The sequence below is a fragment of the Taeniopygia guttata genome, chromosome 2 (genome assembly GCF_048771995.1).
Source record: "Taeniopygia guttata chromosome 2, bTaeGut7.mat, whole genome shotgun sequence".
Lineage (NCBI taxonomy): Eukaryota > Metazoa > Chordata > Aves > Passeriformes > Estrildidae > Taeniopygia > Taeniopygia guttata.
Genome location: NC_133026.1, coordinates 118,928,299 through 118,951,013, shown reverse-complemented (window position 1 = coordinate 118,951,013; position 22,715 = coordinate 118,928,299). Strand labels below are relative to the sequence as shown.

Here is a 22,715-nt window from a genome sequence, read left to right as displayed (position 1 = left end):
CTGCTTTTACAGGATAATTCTTACCACTGAATTCATTTGTCAGTAAAGCTGCATTTCTAGGCCTTGTGTGAATGCAGAGGAAGGTGTAGTAAGGTCCAAAGCATAGTCTAGGCAGCTTCCAGAAGTCAGCCTCGCAGCATGCGTGTGGACTGGCAGAAAGCTGCCTACCCACCAGCACTGTTCTTGAGCAAACAGGGCCTTCCTCATGCGTGACAGGAAGCTGTGAGCAAAGAGCTGCTCCACAGCCAGAGCCACGGGATGTGAGTGAAAAGCAACCCCAGGGGAGGAGGAAAATGGATTTGGCTGGATTGACTCTCTGACCTGACTGACCACAGCACCCCATGGGAACAGGCATTTACAAGGAGAGGAAGACAGAAAGGCACAGATTGCAGCCATTGAAAGGAGTAGTCTTAAAGCAACTGTGAAAACCACATCCTGATGTTTTTGTGAATAAGAAAGAAGATAATCAACTCAGCTGAAACCAGTTTGTACTATATTTGTGTAAAGACATCACAAGGGTATTAAGTATGAGGTAAAAAACATTTCTAGGGATCCGCAGCTGAAGCTGGCTTTAGTTATTTATTCCCTTTTTCATTATGAGTCTTGGAAGGGTAAGTGAGCCAGGGCAGTTGTTTTCTTTGACAGTGATGCAGTACTAAGAGAGATTTTTGCACATATTCTGAGAATGAGACTTCTTTTAAACCCTATTGTCATGCCTTCAGCTGGAGTTTGCAAGAGGCGGATGATCTTGAGTTATTATAACATCCGGGATAATTGGAATTAATTAAGGACCTAAGAATGCAGTGAAATTAAACCCTCACTGATATCAAAGGAACTGAGTTGCTGGTCAGTTGTACACAAAGGATAGTTTGGCTTTATAAATTGCAATTAAATTTCAGGTGTAAAGCATTAGAGTGATGCACGGTTGACAGTGGATGTTGCACTCTAGCATCCCAGATGTCATTGACCTGTCCATCCTCTCTATCCCAACAGGAAGAATTCATTTGTTTTTCCCCCATTTCTCTTCTTTTGCAGAAATATTGCTGACCCTGAGGGTGGTTTGGTTGCTCCTTTCTTCAGCTGACTGGGCTTATGGCCCCAAACCCTTACCAGTTTGAAGAGCTGTGTCTGTTTGTCGTGTCCCCGTGGAGCTGCCAGCCCCAGCGGCTGCCTGCTGCCAACAGGACTCAGCCCTGCCTTCCCGAGGGGAGCCGGGGGTCGTTGCCGAAGAGCAGCCTCTTCTTTGACAGTCTGAAGCTAGCGTACAGACATTGCTCAGTCTGTTCACTGCATTCACCTTAGTGCAACTTAGATCTCTCCTGCAAAGTAAATGTTGACAGGCAATTTTCATAAACCATGTCAGATTGAATGTATTTAAATGTATGTATTTAAGGAAAAACAACCATGCTCTTGTTCTGTTTCTGTTTAGTTCTAGACCTTGGGTTTTTTTGCTTTGTTTTCCCTGGCTTACACAGTCTGGTGCAAAGGATTCAGTTCTGTCTGAAAACTGGTGTTTTAGACTAAGGCCTGCATTTTGGGGCGGAGAGGAGGCATGGAGGAGGGTGTAGAAGCAACGTCTGGTACATTTAGAGACCTCCAACAAGCATGTTCTACTGACAGCAAGTCAGAGAAGATCAACTGATGCAGAAAACTATACAGACCAATTTTGAATGGGGTTAAAGTTGTAAAACAGATGAAAATTACCTTGTGAGAGGGCTGTTTATAAGGGGTGATTTGGTTGGGTTTTGTGGTAGTGTTTATGATGCAAGTCATTAATCCAAACATACAAGTTGGTTGCATTCTCATTTAATTAAATTCCTAACAATCAGCAAATCTGTTTTTTTTTTTTTTTTAACCTGGCTCTCCTGACCTCTGTCATCTTACTCTTTCTAATAGAATTTAAAAACAGGTTACTCTGTTAATTCCTTAGGTGTGTTTCCAGCAATCTGCACAGCCAGTTACTGGACGCCGAACAGCAAAGTTCAATGGTAATGCATGTAATGATTATGGTAGTGGCAGAATTGATGCATAATATCAAAGATACCTGCTTTAAAGCATGATAATTTCTGGTTCCCATCCCTTAGCTGGGAAGATAATAATTCCTGTAATACCTATAGCAGATATCACTACAGACTTCACCACTATCATGTTTCTGATTATTTTAAAGCAGTGTGAACTACGAAGACTTTTTGTAAGGTACATAAAATCCAGTTTATATGTAAACAAGCAATAATTTAAGTTGAAAACTTAAGTGTTTAACTTGTATAATTTTTGTGAGATATACATGTTGTGAAATTGATTCCAAATGAGGTACTTCAGTATTAAATTAGATATCTTCTTAGCCGTGTGTGTCTCCTGGAAAAGTGTTTTGTAAAGGATCACAATGCCTTGATTAGACCTAATTTGTAGGCTTGAGACTTCTCATTTTCTAAGCCTTGTGATTCTGCTCATAATACCATTTAATTAACCTATATTATATGCAGCCACTGTAGGAACCAGTTCTTGATTTTTGTATGTTTATATCCTTTCGTAACAAATCTTAGAAAAACTGTTACTAAGCAGGCCACTGTTAAGGCGTGTTGGTTTTTTTCCTTGCCCACTGTGGTTTGAATAATCTTTTACTATACTGACATCAGTTTCTGAGGACTTGGAATATTAAGAAATTGATGAGTTTGACCTGTTTTTTTTCTGCTGATTCCTAATTGTTTAGGAATGGTATTCCCTAATTTAGTGCTCCCGCTGAGACTCTCCAAATCATGAGCCCGCTCGCTCCCCCTCCATCTTTCCCTGTGGAGGGCTGGAGAGGGGAATTGGAGGCACAAAAGGTAAAGATCATGGGTTGACATAAGAACAATGTACTGCAAACAGCAATGAGATAAGAAAACAGTTACAACTACAATGCTAGTGACAGAGGTACAAGAAAGAGACAAGCTATTCTCACGGAAACCCAGGACCTGCCGGATGCTCCCTCCGCCACTGCGTGATCCAGAAGAGAGCCCTTCTCGAGACTCCCTTCCCCGCCCCGCAATGATGTGAGGTGTTAGAGAATAACCTCTGGGTCCTAGCCATGCCCTCTCCTGGCTACTGCAAAAGTTAATCCTATCCTGGCCGGAACCAGGACACTAATCCACAAACTTTCTAACCTGAACGCAAATTTTTTGATGTAATGTAAAATGAAATGCATTTATACACTCTCATCCGCCCTGCCTTTTGGGATTGAAAGGTTTGTCTTGTTGTCATTTAATTTGTTTTGGTATTCAGGTGGAGGTTCAAATAAAATAGCAGCTATTCTATGTTAAGGCTGAGGAAAATATGACAAAGGCTGTTTCTGTGTTTGTCTCTAAAGACAGTGCCGCCATTTTGGAGAAGCAACACTTTTTCAGCTGTCACCATTCTGTTGCTGAACTGAAGCAGAATGTTTAGTCAGCTGAGCCATCCTTTGACCTGCTGATGGGAAACAAAAATAACCACCAGCCGTAACCTCCACAGCCTCATTACTACAACATTGGTCTTGAACTTGCATTATGTATCTGACAAAAAATTACTTATATAAGAAATGTATAAATTTAAAGTAATTAATTTCATGCACCACAAAGCGTAAATGAATTTTAAAATAATTTTGTTGCTATTCCATTCTTTTTTGGTTCTTAACCATAACCTCTGCAGACAGATTATTCTTTTTCACAGTGGAAAAAAAAATAGTTTCAGTTTGTCCCATTTCACAACAGACCTGTAAACCCTTATCTGTAGTGATTATGATACTTCATCATCCATTGCCATTTTGAAAGAAAGGAGATTGTACCTATCACTTTGGCTTCATTTGGGTTCATTGTGACTTTTGTCGTCTTCTAAGTAATGAAAGAGAAAAGTGAGTGAAGGAATCTTCTGATCATATTGATCACTATAGAAACAAAAAAGCCAAATCAATTCCCTTCATTATCAGTATTTTTCATCCTGTATACAGTAAATTTGTCGGAGAAAGTACTTGGATTTTGTTTTAAGAGAACAATTAATCAGTGTTCTATTTACATTATTAAATGTGAAAGGCGCATAATGTGAAAAATAAGCATATATACATGGTCGTACGACCCGTTTAAGTGTTCATGTAATGTGGTGAGTTTAAAAAGTGAAGTGAGCTGTTTTGCTACAAGGAATTAATTTTACTCAATCCTTAAAATATTGTCCCACACCGGTATCCCTTTGGGCCTGTATTAATTAAAAGCAATGTTTTTGCAGTTTATACAATACATTTTTTAATCTTTGTTTAAAAGCAGAATTCATATGGGCTTAACAGATGAAATGGGTGGCACAGCTCCACTTGCAGAACCCAAAGATACACAATCAGTTTTGAAATGCAACTTAAGCCATTAATTGTTGGTGTGAATTTAAAAGTTTTCTAGTATTTGTATGGTAGTATGCTGCCTAAGAGCAAAGCATTCTCTGCACAAAAGAAAATTTACTGTAGTGGCTTTGATTTTAATTAGAATTTTCTCCCTGGTGTTTCTTTGTAGACTAAAACAAAATCTTTTAAGTTTCTTACTACAGGTAAAAGCTATGTGCAAGAACCTCAAAATGCTAAAATCTAGCATAATGCCTTAGATCTGTTTTTAAGTCTTGTATATTCCTACATAGCTGTCTGATGTATTATATTTGTATAGTGAATTGTGTACAATTTTGGAATAAGTGCATCATCACTTAATCTTTATGTTGTTCAATAGAGATGATGGACACATTTCTTCAAACATTTACTGTCATTTAATTTCTTTCCCTTTATGTCATTTGTGGGTTTTATTTGTACAGTTCATCATGAAGTTGCATCTGAGATGTGTGTATATGAAAAGATTATACAAGGGTAAAATTAAGCAATATATAAACTATGGTTCTTCAGGAGAAAGCTTACAGTGTTTCAGGTTGTGATTTATTTTCAAAACGGAGTTGACTCTGAACATCACTTTGTTCACCTGCATTGATGTTTGTATTTCTAGTGTTAGCAGTTTATGCAAAAGTAGATATATTCAGAGAAATTTTAAATACATTTATGCAAGTTAATATTGCTTTGCTGATGCTATTTGCTTATTTGATGTTAAATAATGCTATTGTAAATAAAGAATTCTGTTGTTATTGCATCATTTAATAAATTTTAATGCCTTCGGGTTTTACATGGCTTTAGAGATTTCAACAGGTTTCTGTTGTGTCTTCATTTGTTCATAGGAGGGTATAAAATGTAGCACTAAAGCACTGGAGGATAGATGGATTGCTAGGTTTTAAAAAGGCAACAGGCATTGGTAATGAATTTATATTCCAGCTAGTTGTTACTTGCAAGTCATTTCATCTTTTCAGGGCTATATTGACTGAAAATGTTTATCACGTGGCTTAATATGAGACCAGTTCATTATGAGTACCTTTTTTTATCAGTCAAGATGAAATGGGCATCTTTCATGACAGTGTCAGCAGAGGCAGACCTCAAATGTGGAGATGAGAAGAGGTACAGGCTTGTTCTCCTTCCTATGCCAAATGGTGGATTTAAGACAGTAAAAAAGGTTTGATTTGCCAATTAAAAACAAAGGAGCTACAAGAATGCTTGTAGCATTCCAGAATGTACAATGTAAAGAATGATCTTATGTTGTCGCTGTGAAATGAATATTGAAAAGAAGATATAAAAGTTTTAGCTATGACTCCTGGCATCAAAATATGACAAGCTAATGATGACTTCTGATGTAACTGGCTTTAAGGAAGAGAAGTGCTGCATTTTACTTTCTAGATCAGGCTTTGCTGACAGAGACAGTGCATGTGACATATGGACAAGTTCTTCTAACCCATTATCATGACCAAAGAAAAAGTGACTCTGCCTTTTGAAGGCCCTTCTCATGGTAAACTGTGCATTGAGTCTTGCAGACAGGGCTATGTGTCATGTGTGCTTGGGCTGTGGCTATGGCAAGGGCAGAGAGCAACCAGTGATATCAGGCCTCTGCCTTGGTTCTTGGACTGTGAAATGTGGAGATAGAGATGCCAAGTACAGCCCGAGTGGGCCTTTTGACCGAACTCACACCTTGTCTTCTGGAATGGTGATCGCAGTGAAACCTTCCTAATGGATTAGTTCTTGTCGTGAAGAAAGCAGAACTCAGAGCAGCCTTGAGTGATTCTGTTGGCCGTGTGCATGTAGTAAGTATATATATATATATGTATGTATGTATGTATGTATATATATATATATATATATGACTTGTGTAATTAACCTTTTTGAAAGGTCAAATAATTAACCTTTTGGAAATCCCTGCTGGCACTTCAGCTGAATTCCAGCTTTTAACATAGGTCAGCCCAGAGCTACAGTAAGATGTCCTATCCTTAAGTCAGCTAAAAGAACTGACAAATTGATGAAGTCCTTAGGAGATGTAGGTCAGGATAGGTCCAAGTTGGAATTACAATGCAAGTGAACTTTTGTGAACAGTGGTCCTTGAGAGCTGGGCATTGAGCTCTTCACCACTTCAGGACAGGTTCTTGGGACATCTCTCAGCTGAAGAAAAAAACATGCCAAGAGTTAAAAACTTGGGTGCTGTGATGGACCTCATTAACCCTTCTTAGACTTAGGTTCCAGTCTGAGCCTCCTTAGTTACTGCTGCTAATGACTGCAGCCTCAGCCAGCATGGTGAGTTTGAGCCAGATGTTGTGACCAGGAGGAAGCCTTGTATATCTTGTTTCTTCTCTTCAGTCTCTCGTTCTGTATACTTACTTTGGGGATGATAAACCACACTTGATTGCATTACAGGGTTTAACTAATCTTGGAGTCCAGAGACTGTGATTCCCCAGTTTCAGTGGCTTGTATTTTTCAATTTTGTGGATGTATGTGGAGGACGGCAAAAGAAAAACCAAATCTCTAATCAGAAGTTTGAGAGACCCTCAGGAGAAAAAAAAAAATTAAGATCAAGTAAAGGATCTTAAAGGACAGTTAAAGAAACATTTGATAGTGGCTGAAGCAGAACATTCTGCCTGAAAGGGTGAAATCTATACACTGGAGTACAAAAAAAAAAACCCTGTACACTGTACACTGGAGTATGACCAGAATGTGGTGGAGTGCACAAGGGATAATTGTGTGAGTGCTCATGTTTGGTGCACCCAGCTGCACAAGCCAGCAAGTAAAGGACCTGAAAAGCTTTGTGTGAGAGCTGGGACTGTGGGCAGGGATACTGGGCAGGCAGAAGGGCAGTGCCCAGAGCAAGGCCACCCATGAATCAGTGTTTGTGAGCCTAGAGAGGGAGGACATGATGTGCTTTCATCACTGAACATAGAGCTCTACCAGTTAAAGAAGAGATGGAAACTTAGCTGTGTTTACATCTTACATGGGTACCACGAGTGGGTGCAGTTGAAGAGTAGCACCTTGTTCATGGCAATCTGTGTGATTGAACATATCAGCATCCTTGTGTGTCTCTGGCATTTGTGCTCAGCTTTGCTGCTGGGTGAACCTTCAAACCATGGCTGCTGTCATTAGACAAATGCTGCCATCATTCTCGTTCATGAGGGAAGGTGGGCAGGAAAACCCAGAGCCAGCCAGTGTGAGTGTCAGAAGCACAAGAGGTCACTGTAACACGAGCATGCTCGGATAACTCCCACTTCAATGGGATTAATGTTTTGTTACTTCTCCCCATGGAGCTGGAATCCTTCTGTGGATCATAAAAAGATTCTGGCTTTAAGAACGACAGCAGTTTGGGCGCAGGGGACAGGCCAAGTGACAGTTGGAATGCCATCCAGGTTGTGTTTCCCTCACCTCCCCTGAAATTAGGCACTAAAGGCAGAAACATTCCAGGATGAAAGGGGTGCTCTGTGCAGAGAAAGAAGCTGAGAGAGCATTCATACCCTCCTTCCACCAGACAGCCAGAGGTAAAGTTCATTCACACAGCAGTAGGAACTTTGCTTGGAATGTGTCAGTTCCTACTGAATGTGCTGTAAACTACTCAACTGCCACTCACTGGGACTTCATTTAAGAATGAAGAAGGTAGCAAAGACTGGGGAAACTGAGACACTCCCCAGCTGCTGGGGAGGTGGAACTGCTTCAACTTCTGTGATGTGCCCAGGAATTTCTCCCTAGGAGATATTCCTGAGAAGACAGAGGAGGAAACATAGGAAAACTCTCCAGTTGCTATACTTCACTTTTTCACTTCATTCTACAACTACTCAGGATGCTGGAAGGTCCTACAGTGATCCTGATGAGTAACTTACTCAACTCTGCAAACTGTTGGTGAAGTGTCTTTAAAACACAAGAACAACAGATATTCCTGCCTTTGCTTGTGTGTTCACTCAGTTGCCCACTCCAATAAAGGGAAGAGGATTGCATCTCTATGGCAGGATTGGTTTGATCCAAATTTTAGCCTGGCCTCATCACCTCTTTCTTGTGCATGTATTTTTCAGTTAATTGTCTATTCTCAGTGTACTTGGAATGAGTTAAGAACAGTTAATTACTTTTGTGAAGTCACAGAGCAAATGGTAACACCATTAAAATGCTGCTGTATCTAAAGATACAACTAGTACAAGAAAAAGAAAGTTGAATCACCTTAATTTTGTTTTCCCCCTTTTTTTAATAGTCCACCAGCAGATTCAGTTGCTCTTCTGCTACCTATCCTCTTCTATTGCCATGGCAATAAACTATTCATACTCTGACCTCATCTAAATTGCAATTCAGGTTATTTCCATGACAGCATCTGGTGCCATCACTGGGATTCCCATGTCCATGCTGCAGCTGGGTATTGGTGTAGGTGCTGAGGCACAGGGAGGCCACATGTGGGAAGATGAGCATCAGGGAGTGCTGTGGCCCTGTGGTTTTTGGGGGATCACAGGGAAGCTCACAGGTGTAACTTGAGTGTTTGGGAATGTGTAGGAGGCAGGCTTTAAACCTGGAGTGAGATAGATGTAGAGTGGATGTAAGAGTGACAAAGAACTCACTCGTGTCCAAACTGAGAAGTGACTAAATGCTATGCTAGCCACCTGCAGGGATGTCCCTTGGTGCCTGTCTTTAATATGCATCCCTACATCACTGCAAAGAAGGAATACACTCTAAAATCCTGCAGCAGGGAAGGGAGGCTGATAGACTTCTCTGATTACTTTGTAATAAGACAGTAAATCAGGGAAAGGAGGCCCTCTAGGCTGGGGCTGTCCACAGTACTGACTGGACTGTTGGGGGTGCATCTGCAAGGCTGCCCTTCTGCTTCCCCCACATCTCTCCCCGAGGTCATGACTTTTTTAATGCACTAAATGCCTTTAACCTCTTAGAGGATGTTAAAGCATCTAAAGATTAATCTGCAATATAGTGGTAACAGTGCTTCAAGCCCTTTTTCTCTCCTGGACTCTGCGTTATCAGGCTTCTAGAAAACGGAAAACTTTTGTTCCTGGTCATGTCTACAATTTAATTAATGATGAGATTTTTAAAATTTCATGTTTTACTTATTTGACTTTCATTTCTCCTGAATCTCTACTGTGAGCATGTCTCCCCTAGTCCCTCTCCCTCTTCATGTGCTGTGATACCTGGATACAGCATCATCAAAAGATTTCAGATTCACTGGCAGCATTTAAATTCTAAATATAACTCCAACTTTTCTGTGCAGAGCTCAAAGACTTGCTCCTGTAAATCCGATTAATGCTGGTACTACTTTTATGCTACCGATGCATCAATAAAGTTGTGTTGAAATGCCTGGCTGAAACTGTTTCCTAAAGCACTATAGCATCAATTCTGTTTTACAAATAACAGAGGTTTGGCACAAAGCAGAGAAAATTAGAAAAAAAATATTAAAACTGAAAAGACAACTGAAAAATCAGGCCATTTAAGCTAAGGGACTATCTCAAGCAAATTTTAGAAGGCTGCATTCCAACTTTCTCCATAAGACTTGTGCATATTAGCTTCCCCAGTGTATTCAGTACTTTTGTCTTGCAGAGGTTAGGATAGCTGGGTAGAAGTTGGGTTGGTAGGAGATGGAAGATGGATGTAGGTAGAAGAATTTGCCCAATGCATTTAATGCAGACTACAGAAATGTTTCTGCTCAACTTTGGGGACAGAGATATGTTGGACTGACTGTGGAAGGGATCTTGGCAGCTGAAGGAGACTGGATCAGCTCTGTGTCTCTCTCCAGTGCGGTTGTGTGCCTGTGTTTGCTGTCTTAGTGTTTATGTCCTGAGTGAAAAAATAAAGGGAGATTGTAAACAAAAGCTTGTGGTAAGTAGGAATTGCAGTCTTAAAGGAATGAGGGCCAAACACCCTCATTGCCCCGGGGCAGCCAGTGATTCTTTCTCAAACTCTCTATTTCAGAGCACCTAATTCAGGCCAGATAAGAAATCAGGATTGAAAGGATAGCTTCACCTCTGGTCAAGTGCAGGCAGTGACTGTGTCTGGAGCTGAGGTTTCTCTGCCTGGGGCTGCTTCAAGTGCTTCCTCACACATCCCTTCTTTGGGATGAAGACAATATATTACACAGGATCACATGGAGCTATGCTAATTAATTTTTATAGCACACCAAATATAACCACTGAAATGGCATTTAAAATTCCGGGAGCTAAGCCTGGCTATGTTCCCCACTCCAGCTGTGTCTGTGTGCAGCTTGGCTCGTGCTCTGCTGTGCCCCAGAAGCCCTATGCTGAGAGAGCCCCCCGGGTGCAAGTCCCCAAGCTCTCTACAGTGCAGCAGAGCCCATCCTGTCCCTTCCCTCAATGTGCAGTGTCACCCAGGCTGGAATGAGCTACTCAACAAGCAGCTCTGCAGTAACACATGCTGTATAGGATTTTGTCCATACAAAGGCTGAAGATTTATCCATCTCTCTGCACCAGCAGGCATGACACTCTGCAAAGTGAACACCTGGGCCCCTAGGATCCTCCAGCCCCTTCCGAGCCCCCTTTTCATTGCAATTTTGTCATGTATCCACATGGAAGGAAGGCAGGAGAAAACCCTTTAAAAACCCTAGATGAAACCACAGACGGGGGGATCACCCAGCACCTCTGCAGGAGGCAAGGGTCAGGTGTCTTCCTTTGGTCCCATCCTGGGCAGGTTAGCATAGGCGTGGTCATGGAGCCACGAAAACCCCGGCAGGAGCCCAGTGTTCTGCTAAGCACCTGACAGGAAGCCCCAGGGTAGGGTAAAAGCACCTCAGCTGTACCCGTGAAGTCTGCAGTGAGTAAGACTGCGTCTGTCCAGGTCACTGGAGTTCCAGCGGTGTTTTCTGCCTTTCCATATTCAAACCACATCCCTGCAACCCCCGAAGACACTGTGTGGGAGCCATGCGGAGCCCTCCCCTCCGGCAGCAGGCGGTCCGTGGGGAGCAGCGCTCCCGCACCCCGGCCTCCTGCTCCGGGGAGAGGCAGGAGCCACGAACCTGCGGCCGGCCCGGGGCTCGGAGGGGCGGAGGGCAGAGGCGGCGGTGGGGAAGGTGGGTCCGGGAGGCCGGACCACCCATCACCCCCTCCCTCCCCTACCCCACCGTGGGGAGGGGCGGCCCGGCCGCTCCGTGAGTAGCCGTGGCTCCGCCCCGGGGTAGCCGTGCCGGTCGGGGCAACACCCCCGCCCACCCCCGGGGCCGTGTGACCCCAGGGCGGCCGCCACCGCCCGTGCCCACCCTCCCCGCCCCGCTGCTCGGGCCGATATAGCCGCGGGGGGCCGGGCGGGGCCGGCCGCTCGCCCCGACGGCGAAGGGCAGCTCCGTGCCTCCGTCCCGCCCCGCAGAGGGACCCCGCGCCGGCAGCACCCAGGCGTCTGCCCCCCTGCTTCCCGGCCTGGCTCTTCCCGACATGGCTCTCTCCCTGGCTGGCGAGTCGGTCCCCGGAGACGGCGGAGACTCGCTCGGCATGAGCCCCGCCGGCCTCGCCTCCTACTACCCCTCTTTCCTCCCACCCGCCCATTACTTCGAGACGGCCCCCAACTTCTTCCAGCCCCTGAAACCCCTGGGCGGGCTGGTTTCCTCCTCGTCGCCTCTGCCTCCCTTCAGCAGGGTCCCCGCTTTTGTGAGCGAGCCGCCCCCACTGCCCACCGGCCCTTTCCCCCCCAGCCTTCCTTTGCCCGTCTACACCAGGCTGCCGTCCCCCTTCCCTCCCAGTGAGGGCTCGGCCCTCGGGACGGGGGCCCCGAAGTCGCTCTCGCCTCCCTACCCGAGCCCCCCGCACAGGGCTGCCCGCAGCCCGGGGGCAGACGGGGCGGTGGGGCAGAGCCACAGGTACCACTTCACCGAGGAGGAGCTCAACGCGGTGCTGTACGGGGCACTCCGGAGCAGCCAGCCCACCGGGAACCTCCACGCCATCTCGGGGCTCCGGGTGTCCCCCGCCAGCTCGGGTAAGGGGGTATTTGACGGAGGCGAGAGAGGCACAGGGTGACCCTGGGCGGCAGCTCGCTCCTTGCAGCCAGGTGTGCGGGAGGGTTCACGGACAGTCCCAAAAGGGGTGCAGGCAGCCTGGCTCAAGGTGCATCGCCGGAGGCACGTCGGACTTATTTTCCCGGTGGTGTTCTTGCGTTACGAGCCCACACCTGGAAAAAGCCGGGGGTGATTCGGGCTGCGGCCTTTGTCGGGGAGGCAGGACCCGCTCCTGCAAGGGCTGGTGCCATGCTGAAGAAGGGGTTCCTCTTCCGCAGGCGCTGCGGACTCCGCCGCCCCGCTGCTCGACCGGGACTCGCTGCAGCTACCCGAAGGTAGGTGTCCGGGGCGGCCGCGCTGTGCCCGCCCGCGCCGCGCCGCGCTCAGCCCCCTGTCACCCGCAGGGCTCTCCGTGCTGCGGGTGGCCTACGGGGACGTGTCTCAGCTCGGAGTCTTCTGTACGGACCCCATCCCGAAAGGAGTCCGCTTCGGCCCTTTCCAAGGCAAAGTGGTCAACACGAGCGAGATCAAGACTTACGACGACAACTCGCTGATGTGGGAGGTAGCGGAGGCACCGTCGGGCTCACCCCGCACCCCCAGCGCGGGGCCGGGGCGAGGTTTTCGGCGTCCCCTCTACTGTAGCCTGCAAGAGGGGCTCGGCCCGGTGTGGGTGGTGGGACTGCTGAAAGCGGGACGTGTGCGGAAGGTCAAACCTGATCCTTTTTTCTCTGCTCTCCAGATCTTTGAATACGGTGGTCTGAGCCACTTTATCGACGGGAAGGGCTCCACTGGCAACTGGATGTCCCTGGTGAACTGTGCTAGGTTCCCCGAGGAGCAGAATTTGACGGCTATCCAGTGCCAGGGACAAATCTTCTACGAGACCTGCAAGGAAATCTTCCCGAACCAGGAGCTGCTGGTGTGGTACGGCGATTGCTACGTGCAATTTCTGGGCATCCCAATCAGCTTGAAGGGCATGGCAGAGGGGAAGAAACCCCCACAGCACCCCGAAGGTGAGCCTGCCGGCAACCCCTTGAGCGACACTGCCCCTTATTCCCACGGACGTGTGCCTGGCCTGGATTAGATTCACGCGAGGGGAGGTAAAGGCACCACCTTTGTCCAGCTGTTTTACTTTAAAAGCTTCCTAGACCCTGCGATGAGGCGGTGGTGGGTGACCGGTCCTGCCGCGGGGGCGGTGGCCCCGCAGCCCCAGTCCCTCGGATCTGCCCGGCCGCCCCTCCCTGCGGCATCCAGCACCCCGAAGCAGCAGCTTCCCCTCGGCGCCGGCAATCCGGGGGGCTGCACCGAGGGCTGCCGGCAGCGCGGAGCAAGAGGCTCCCTTTTCTTTCTTCCGCCGGCAGTCCGCTCCCAGTCCGCGGTTCCTCGGGGAGTTTAAAGCCTTGTTTGCTCTGACGATTGTAAAACATCTGGTGGTCCTGCGCTGAACTTGTCTCGGCCCCGCAGCGCCGTTGTTCAGGGTCCCGTTTTGGGAGGAGATGGGGTTTTCGGGGTTATTCCAGCTTTGGTCCTGTTTCATTTTAGGATTGCATAGCTGACTTTCGTATAATTAACGCTCTCAGTAAATGAGGCAGGCTGAAGTCGTTCCGATCACGTAATGCCAATATTGCTTGCAAAAGAAATGTCAAATGCACTTATGCCAGGGTGAGGGGAGTGGGAGGGTAGTTCTACCTGTAATGTATAGAAAGCGTGATGTTCTTATAATCAAAACTTATGTATGGGGAAAACAGGTTTGTGCCAGTGCGGGAAAAGCTGGGAAGGAATGAATCGGCAGGGTGCAGCAGAAAGGGAGAGAAGCAAATTCGCATGAAAATTTGGCATGGAAAATTTTGTACCTCTTCTCTTGAAGTGTCTAATTCAGACAGATGCTGAATTGTTAATTTCATCTTAAGGCTTAAGCTAAAGCTGCTTTTATTAAAGACAGAAAAGGATGTATAAACGCCTGAAAATTTTCTGGTGTTTTTCCTAAATTCAGTGGTAAAAAAATAATTTAAATTAAAAAAAAAAAAGTCAAATAAATATGCTATTTTGTTCGATAGTTATTTGAAAACAATAGAAAAGGTGTGCAAAGTTATTTTTCCTTTTGGGATGGTAGGTAAAATTTGCGGACAATTCTTGATAAGAAATATCTCACAATGGTTCCGTTTGGGGAGAAGATTTTATGTGGGACTCCGAGTTGTTTTTTCACATGATTTCTTGCTATTTATGGATATGCAACGATGAAATCCTGTTTTTGGTGAAGTTAGTAGCTAAACAGAGTAATTTTAGTGGACTGTGTGTTCTAGTTTGTTCCCCTCCTTTAAAAAGGCAAGGGGAGCACTGGGAACGCTCAGGAGACGCGGCACAAGTATTTTGTTAATGATATTGCCAGCATCAGTCAGAGACTTAAAATTCCCCGTAGGGGTCCCGGCTCCGGCAAGGATACAGATCTAATCTGAGTCCCTTTTGCCGTGGTGTAACGGAGGGGTGGCACTTTCCCTTCTGCTGTACAGAAGCCGGGGAGAGCTTCAAGTGTGAGCGCTGCGGCAAAGTTTTTGCCTACAAGTACTACCGGGACAAACACCTCAAGTACACCCGCTGCGTGGACCAGGGGGACCGCAAATTTCCTTGTCACCTTTGTGACCGATCCTTTGAAAAAAGAGACAGGCTGAGGATCCATATTCTCCACGTTCACGAAAAGCACAGACCTCACAAGGTGAGCCTGCTCCCGAGACTCTCCGTAGGCATTGGCTCTTCTGAGGGTACTTAATATTAAGTCTTTTTTTGGTCCAGAGAAGATGCTGATGACCTTCCTCCTCTTCCAGTTTCCCTGGCAGTTTCCTGATGGGACTGCTCAGGAAGAGCTTGTCATGTGCAGCACAGCTTGGTTAAAGAAATTTAGGGAAAATAAACCCCACTTCCACAGCGAGAGTTTAAAAAGAAACAAATTTTCTCCTGGGCTTTTTGGATCACTGCATATGAGTGCCGCTTCTTTTCTTACACGGTGTGTGTGTTAACTTGTGCTTAAAGGTTCTTGGCTTGTCCAGGATCAGGGGAGAGATGTCTGATGTGTGTTTCCCACACCCCACCCTTTGGTCCCCACCACAGCTTTTTATCTGTGTCTGTTGGACCAAACAGAGCTTAAAAGTTTTACATTCACATTCAGTATGAAGCAGATTTTCAACTGATGAAAGCAAATCTTTAAAATGCTTTACTCATCTCCACCAAACACCTTGCTTTTCTGGCACTAGTTTTCTCCAGCAGCAGTGGGAATGGAAAATCAGGCTTTTTCTAAAAGCTTGGGAGGGGCAAGTTCTAGTGCTTGAAATGGCACAGTTAAATCAGTCCTCAGAATTCTCCAAATATCTATTTTATAGATCATCCTACAATGTGTATTTTTTTGAGGGAAAAAAATATTTTGTAACTAAAACGGCACTATTACCATGTCAGAATATCTGCATGGAAGTAGTAACAGATAAAAAAAATATTCTATTAAATACCATATAATTCCTTTCCCTTTCCTCGGTAAATTTCAAATTATTTTATTCTTTAGGTAGTTTGTCTTTTAGAGAAAAAATTAAAACTGGACTTGATTTATATATTTATTTTTTAACGATTTTACGGAAATTTTCATTTTTTATTACTGAAAATCAACATTATCTGTTCTGTAAAATAAAATTTTTTTATTGAAACAATTTTAACACAAATTATTTTAAATTTTGCATGGTTTTAATATATATATATGTACATATGCAGGTAAAGCTGTTCTTAAAACCAGACTAAACTTCTGGGTATTTCAACTTATTGCAGCTTAAAATTACTATTGTGTTTACACATGAATACATAAATATATGCGTATATCTAGATTATATGTAAGAAATGTGCACATCATCCACATCCTTAATTTTTGCTTTTACCTATGCAGTTACATGCTTCCTTTTAACTTTATTATTTTTTCTGCCCCTCCCAGTGCTCTGTGTGTGGGAAGAGCTTTTCTCAGTCCTCAAGCCTAAACAAACACATGAGGGTACACTCTGGAGAGCGCCCCTACAAATGCGTCTACTGCAACAAGGTGAGGCAAAGCCCTGCCCCATCCCTCCCTCTGCTGTGCTTTGTTTCTTTGTTTTCTCTCAAGAAAATGCTTTGTGTTTAACTGGTAGCCAGATGAGTGGGTGTGTATTCTGGGCAGTTGTGAGGTAAGGTGACAGGGCTGGATGAGGCTGAAGAAATAGGGTCATGGAATTTGTGGTTCATCCCAGCTCAGTGATCTGCAGAAATAAGTTCTAGGGAAGCTTGAGCATTTCAAAGCATGCAGCTAGATCCAATATCCCACTTTTTCATCAGATAGATAATTTTTGGTGTTATTGGCACTGCTTCTGTACTGCAATAAACAGATTTGGTCTATGAACCTGCACAATATGAATTTGTGCATGCTTACCTTGAAATATCAGGGCTGTTGATGGGCAGACAGGCATGGAGGTTTCACTTTAAAAAGAACACAAGGAGAACCATACAGCCCCGATCAGAGATGTGCTCTGCTGTTACTGCCCATCACAGCAGGGATGATTCAGGTGAGCTCTCCCTGTGAAAGTGCTGACTGCTCTTGCAGCAGACAGCATGTGGACACACAGGATGAATATTGGTAGGTGCTGTGGAGTGTCCATGCAATGCAGGAGCCCCATCAGCTGCTCCTGATTTTGTAGAGAGAAGTTTTGTTTATGACTGGCTGGACTAACACAAAGCTGAGGTGTCCTGCTGTAAAGAATCTTAGAGAAAATTCCTTTTGGCTATTATATTTTTTTTGTCTCCTCATGATCATGCTGAACAGAGATTAGGATGAAACAATCCTTAATCTTCAAATCACAAGAGGAGGTGGCAGAGCTTTACAGTTTGTTCTGTAAAGGGATCTCTAAGGACATTTGACCAGTCCCCAGCCCATTCTAGTTGGGCTGTTGTGGATTGGATGAGATTAAGCTATTAGTCCTCAGGCTGCAGGATGCAGCTATCCTAGGACATAGCCATAATCTCTCAGGCTGGAAAACCAGAGTCTGTTTTAATAAATCCTCACTGGCTCCTATGCAATTACAATTCTTCTTTTCCTCTTCTCCCTCTAACAGTGGCTTTGCTTTTCCAGCTCCTTTGCTGGAAATCAGTGGTCACTTATTTCAGAGCATTGTGAGATTAAAGGAACAGTGCTAGGTCAACATCACCATTCTCTCCCCAAGACATATATTCGCCCTTGATATATACCTCCAAGGACTTATGTAGAGGAGTCTATGATCTTTTTTGTGCTCTAAGATTCCCAGTGAAAGGGATCTAAGATTTATTGTTTGCTGTGAAAAATTACTAGGGAGTATTTATTTTATGTGGTCTGCAAACACTAAAGGGCCTGAAATTGCCTCTCTTTGGAAAAGAAAAAATGGGGGAAACATAGGCAAGTTTACAACATTCCTATTCAAATTTTAATGAGTGAGTTTTATCTCCTAATGAAGAAGTCTTTATGACTTTGCTACTCAAAAGTGTTAGTGGCGGGGGAACAGGCTAGAAAATCTGCCTGCAGAAAGAAAAGGGTATGATGGAGCAGGGAAAATGAACCTGTAAAAACAAAAACTGGAAGAAAAGCCTGCATTATGTTTCCCACTCATAAAGGAGCTGCAAAGCTAATTAGGCTAGTATTGACGTATTCCTTCTGACGTATAGAAGATATTTACTGGTGTCTTTGCTCAGAAATCTTTCTCTGAGCTTCATCCATCTCCATGGACTCAGCCACATCTGTATAGCAATAGCTGTTAGCTTCTGATTCCTCCTTGCTGGGAGTTTTCATTATTTTTTTCCATTTACTTGAGGAGTGGAAACCTGAGCTATTTCAGGACTTAATTTTCAGGGTAACTTGCTTCTGATGGGGTCTGGGTTAGCTGAAGGTGGGGATTGCACGTGTGAAAGCAAATTGCCTGCAATTCCATCTCCTCTCCGATGATCCCTGCCCTTTCAGGCATTCACAGCATCCAGCATCCTGCGCACTCACATCCGCCAGCACTCGGGGGAGAAGCCCTTCAAGTGCAAGCACTGTGGCAAAGCCTTCGCCTCGCACGCGGCCCACGACAGCCACGTGCGGCGCACGCACAGCAAGGACAAGGGCTGCGCCTGCTCCGTGTGCGGCCAGCACTTCCCCGAGCAGGAGGATTGCAACTTCCACATGAAGGTTCATGCTGCTCATTAGGCAGGAAGCCCACGGACGAGTCCCGGACCAGCTCACGTGTATTTCGGTCTGTGTGTATCTGTTTGTGCGTGGCTGTGTGCGCGGCGCAGGAGGTGACACCTGCAGTGGCTCTTGGGGTAGGTCTGGTCTCTGGACCCGGGGCACATGGCTGAGCACAGGGAACAGGGTCTACCCTGATTACTCTCCTTCTCCTCCCATACTCTGTCTTTAAGCAGGAGGGAATTGTACCTCCCCAAAGCCCTTTGTACACAAATATCACTGTGAGGAGTTTTTCGGCATCTCCAATGCCTGTGGACTGCCTGGTACAGTTTGTATCAAAGCTTATGTAAGGTATATTTTTATCAGGTGCATTTCTTAAAGCTGATTTAACCTGTTCATATTGTTTGGATAGATGGCCACAGGTATATGGTCTACTTACCCTTAACCTGTCTTTTAGTGATGTTCTATTTAAATGTGAACTTCCTCATAGATACTGGCTGATGGAGCAACAAAGAGCTATTTTAAATAATTTAGCTACTGGGAGACTAAGCTCCAGGACTGTGAGAGCAACTCTTCCAGAGGGTGCTGGATGCTGGTTAGCCCAGAAGGAGAGAAGTGGGGTGTGGTAAGATATATGCAGGCCTGATATCCCAGCTAGCAGAGATAGTGGGGGTTGGTTTTGTCTTCTCAAGCGGTTGGAAGACCAAACATGGTGATATTCCTAAGCATCAGTAAGCTATTGGGTGGATAATGAGCAGTCCAGCGGCCTCACAGAGGTGTTTCTTTGTAGACTCTGAGCAGGCCAGGGCAAGCACAATCCCAGCAGTGGTCTCTTCTTTCTGAATTTCCCTGAACCTGCCTGGTCCTAGCCAGGTGAATATTTTCAGTGAACCCTGATAAGAAGGGTGGGCTCGACTGCTTCTTCCTGGCTTTATGTTGGATAACTGTAAAATTATATCAGGACTACTCCTCAGTGCCTAAAACTCTGCACATGAAATTCCTTCGCCAGTCTGCAGGAAAGGCTTTGCTTCCACAGGAGGACTGGAAGGTGTCATCCTCCATGTTTCACTGACCACACAGGCAAGGCAGGAGTGTGGCCAGTGAGACATTATCAATTCTTAAAAAAATTTGCATTGCATATCAATGTGAAATCTTAACTAGGAGGCTTAACAAAGAGCCTGTGCTGAAGGACTGCTGAGGATAGGGAGTGCTGTAATTGGTATAGAAGTTTTAGTTATCACTGAGTGACCACCAGACCTGGCAGGGGGTTGTGAGAGGGCTCACTGTGCCAGTGGGGACTGTAGGTTGCATCAAGGGAGGTCAAGCTGAGCCACCTTTTTGGAAGTCCTTTTTGGAGCTAGGTGATAAACACAGGTAGTTTGGTATTACTGGGATGATAAAATTATCTTCAAAGTATCCTAGATCAGCTGGGATTAACAAGAATTTTGTACATAAAGTAGAAGAAAGTAAAGTTTTTATTTTGTACCAACTTAAACGTTCTCTTTAAATATAGCATAAAAATAGAAAGTTTTACTTGTACATTTAATTATATTGTGCAGATACTGTATCCTTAAATATATTGATTTGCACTAATTTTTATAAGTTTTTTTTGTACCTTCAGTTGCTCTGTTCTCGTTGTTTTCATGGTGAAAATATTTTTTAGTTATTTATTAAATAACTTACCGATAAACAAAATATTGATGCCCAGCACCAGGCAGTATGTGAAATAATCAAATCCATTTGTATTATATGTTTATTCATGTAGGTTTTAGGGTAGGCTCTGATTTTTTTTCTTATTTTAATACCAAATATTACCATAATAGAGCAGACTAAATTTTTTACCTCTTGAGGGCTGAATCCCTGGCCCTTAAAATTCACTTCTGAGCAGAAAATTAACACAGAACTTATGTACAAACAATGCTGGGAAACAGGTAGAACTGAACCTTTCTTCCAGCTGCCTGCTGTCTAGGAGGATAGATACAAACATACAAAATCCTGGCCAACAGAAACAAGAATTATGTGTGCAAAGCCTTTGCTAGTTCAGTCCCTTAAAAAAAATTCAGGATTTGGTGAAATTGCCTACTAATGAAGAAAATGTTATGACTAGGAATGGCTTTGAAGTACTGTGAAATGCCTGGTTAGCTTCCCATGCAGGTAACCTCTTTTTTTTTTTTTTCCTCTGAATTAAGGTTGTATGTTTAAATGGTGCCTCTGTAGTGCTCTTGTGTGCATTTTCTTCTTCTTGAAGAAACCCCAAATGTCTTGTGCTAAATTATTTGCACCTTTCTATAGTGTTTGATGTGTTGTCTGTAAAGGAGTATGTTATACTTGAAGGGTTATACTTGTACTTGTTATTGAAGGTACTGGCTGTCTTGCACATTAAAACCATATATGCAAATTTTGAAGCGAATTATTGCGCACAAAACCACGCTATGAAAAAACAGTGTCCATAAAGGAGACAGAGGAGTCCTGCAACTTTATTTGAATGAAGGGAGGGAAAGCCCACTGGAGTTTTGGAAAGCTTAGCTTCCTTTTATCCTCAGCTCCTGGCCCCATGTTGCCCTCTTCCTTTCCCCACTGGCTGAGGTACAGCCTTCCCAAACTGCCTTGAACATTTGTCTTTTTCTCCCAAAGTTCAGAATTTAAAACTATCTAGGTTTTGCAACAGGCTTTGCTTACCCATTTTTCTATTACCATAAAGTTCAGGAGTTTAGGCTATAGTCAAACTGTCTGGGCTTTGTTACAAACTTTCAGCTTGAGGTTGGTAGAGACATTAAGACCCATTTCAAAGACATTAACAGCCGTTTGTCCTAAAGACCCTAGCCCATCGAGTTGTTTGTAAAGACATTAGCACCCACCTTTCCTAATATTAATCTTCCATAATAAAAATAAATTGTTGGAGGCTGCAGTGTACACTGATGGGCTATGGCTTGTTTTCTGCTAGATGCAGAGTTGGGTATTTAAGGTACTAGCAAATGGATGAGGGGTGTTTTCTGTGTCATTTGTAAGTCGTTTACAGAGTCAAACTGTCTCTTATTGTGAATTCTAGTCTTTGTCCTGCTGGGTAGCAGCTGACTGCACAAGAAGTCAAAGGCATGCAGTGTCTTAATGGATTTGGTCTTAAGTACCCCAACAGTTCATGAAAGCTGAGGCCTTTCAGTTCTGGATTGAGTTCATTCCCACTTGCAAGCAAGATGATGGATCCAGATTGAGCACTAAAAAAAGGAATTAAACTACCTTGTAGCATTTAACTATGCTATAGAGTCATCCTCTCCCTTTTGAATAGCGAGTCCCAGCTGTGCTGAGGACTGTGAGGATGGCACTTGGCTCTGCACACTTCACAGCAGGGTGGGGAGAAATGTATCAGGAGGGAGGTCAAGCTGAGCCACCCACAAGACCATGCAGATTTTAGTTTTCTGAAACAAAAATGCACTGATTGTCAGAGAAAACGGATTGCTGTTCTTGCCAGATGGGGGTTAGGAAAGATTAGGGAATCCTCCTGTAGTGTACCTGTACCCTGTGTGTGTCTTGTGAGCTGAGGTTTTCCTCCCCTACAATTTGCACATTCACTTGCACTTTTTTGTGGCCGTGCTCTCAGCAGCTGAGTGAATGTGTAGCTCAGCCAGCAGTGGGGTTTTGGATATTTATACACACAGCTAAGGGGGGAGACTGAGGGAGCTTGTGTGCATGCTGCACTTTTCTATCTGTCAGGTGCCCAGAATGACTGCATGGCACAGAGAGACATGTGCATGAAGGAGGCTGCACTGCAAGTTCAGCAGAAAAGAGAATATTTGTGACCATGTGTAAAGGCTCAGTCCTTGTGGTGCTGGGCAGCCCCGGCTGCCAGGTCTGTGCTGAGCAGGCACCGTGGTGCTCCATGCTCCTGCAGCTCTCAGGGGGCTGGGCTGTGACTTTGCATGCTGTACTAAATCCATCTCTTCTGTTTCTTGGCATCTGCAAGATGCAATATAGGAGAGAAGTGTTATTTTCCATGACAGTAACTACAGTAATACACTATGTGCTATAGGTACCCATGTTTCTTGCTCAGTTTTGCTTAAACTGGCTGTAGAGTGATGTCCACTTTGTCACTGCTTTCAGTAAGGCAAAGGAGGTGCGTGCATCCTGGCTCTTCTTCCCTTAACTAGGATTAAAAACAGTCCTCCCAAGGGGAGCAGCAAGACAAAGTCCCTGGGACTAATCAGTCC

The 22,715-nt window shown here is 44.7% G+C and overlaps 2 protein-coding genes across 4 annotated transcripts in view; both read left to right on the top strand.

The window, feature by feature from the left end:
• Positions 1-5,179, top strand: part of NCOA2 (nuclear receptor coactivator 2) — a 186,870-nt gene extending 181,691 nt beyond the window's left edge. For all 3 annotated transcript variants that reach the window (XM_030266319.4, XM_030266320.4, XM_030266321.4), the window contains one exon: positions 1,036-5,179. In XM_030266319.4, coding sequence (XP_030122179.1) covers positions 1,036-1,047 — 12 coding nt within the window. In that variant the 3' untranslated portion in view covers positions 1,048-5,179. The remainder of the gene's footprint in view (positions 1-1,035) is intronic.
• A 6,581-nt stretch (positions 5,180-11,760) lies between these two features.
• On the top strand, positions 11,761-18,531 carry PRDM14 (PR/SET domain 14). Its single transcript, XM_041714011.2, has 7 exons — positions 11,761-11,992; positions 12,086-12,319; positions 12,596-12,879; positions 13,057-13,327; positions 14,825-15,027; positions 16,282-16,383; positions 18,304-18,531. Exons 1-7 carry the CDS (start codon positions 11,761-11,763, stop codon positions 18,529-18,531), a joined length of 1,554 nt encoding a protein of 517 aa, XP_041569945.2.
• Positions 18,532-22,715: the final 4,184 nt, after the last annotated feature.

Coding starts and splice junctions, on each gene's coding strand:
- PRDM14 (XM_041714011.2), top strand. CDS start 11,761: ATGGCTCTCTCCCTGGCTGGCGAGTCGGTCCCCGGAGACGGCGGAGAC. Junction 12,320..12,595: donor TAAGGGGGTATTTGACGGAG/GCGAGAGAGGCA, acceptor CCTCTTCCGCAG/GCGCTGCGGACTCCGCCGCC. Junction 15,028..16,281: donor AAAAGCACAGACCTCACAAG/GTGAGCCTGCTC, acceptor TGCCCCTCCCAG/TGCTCTGTGTGTGGGAAGAG.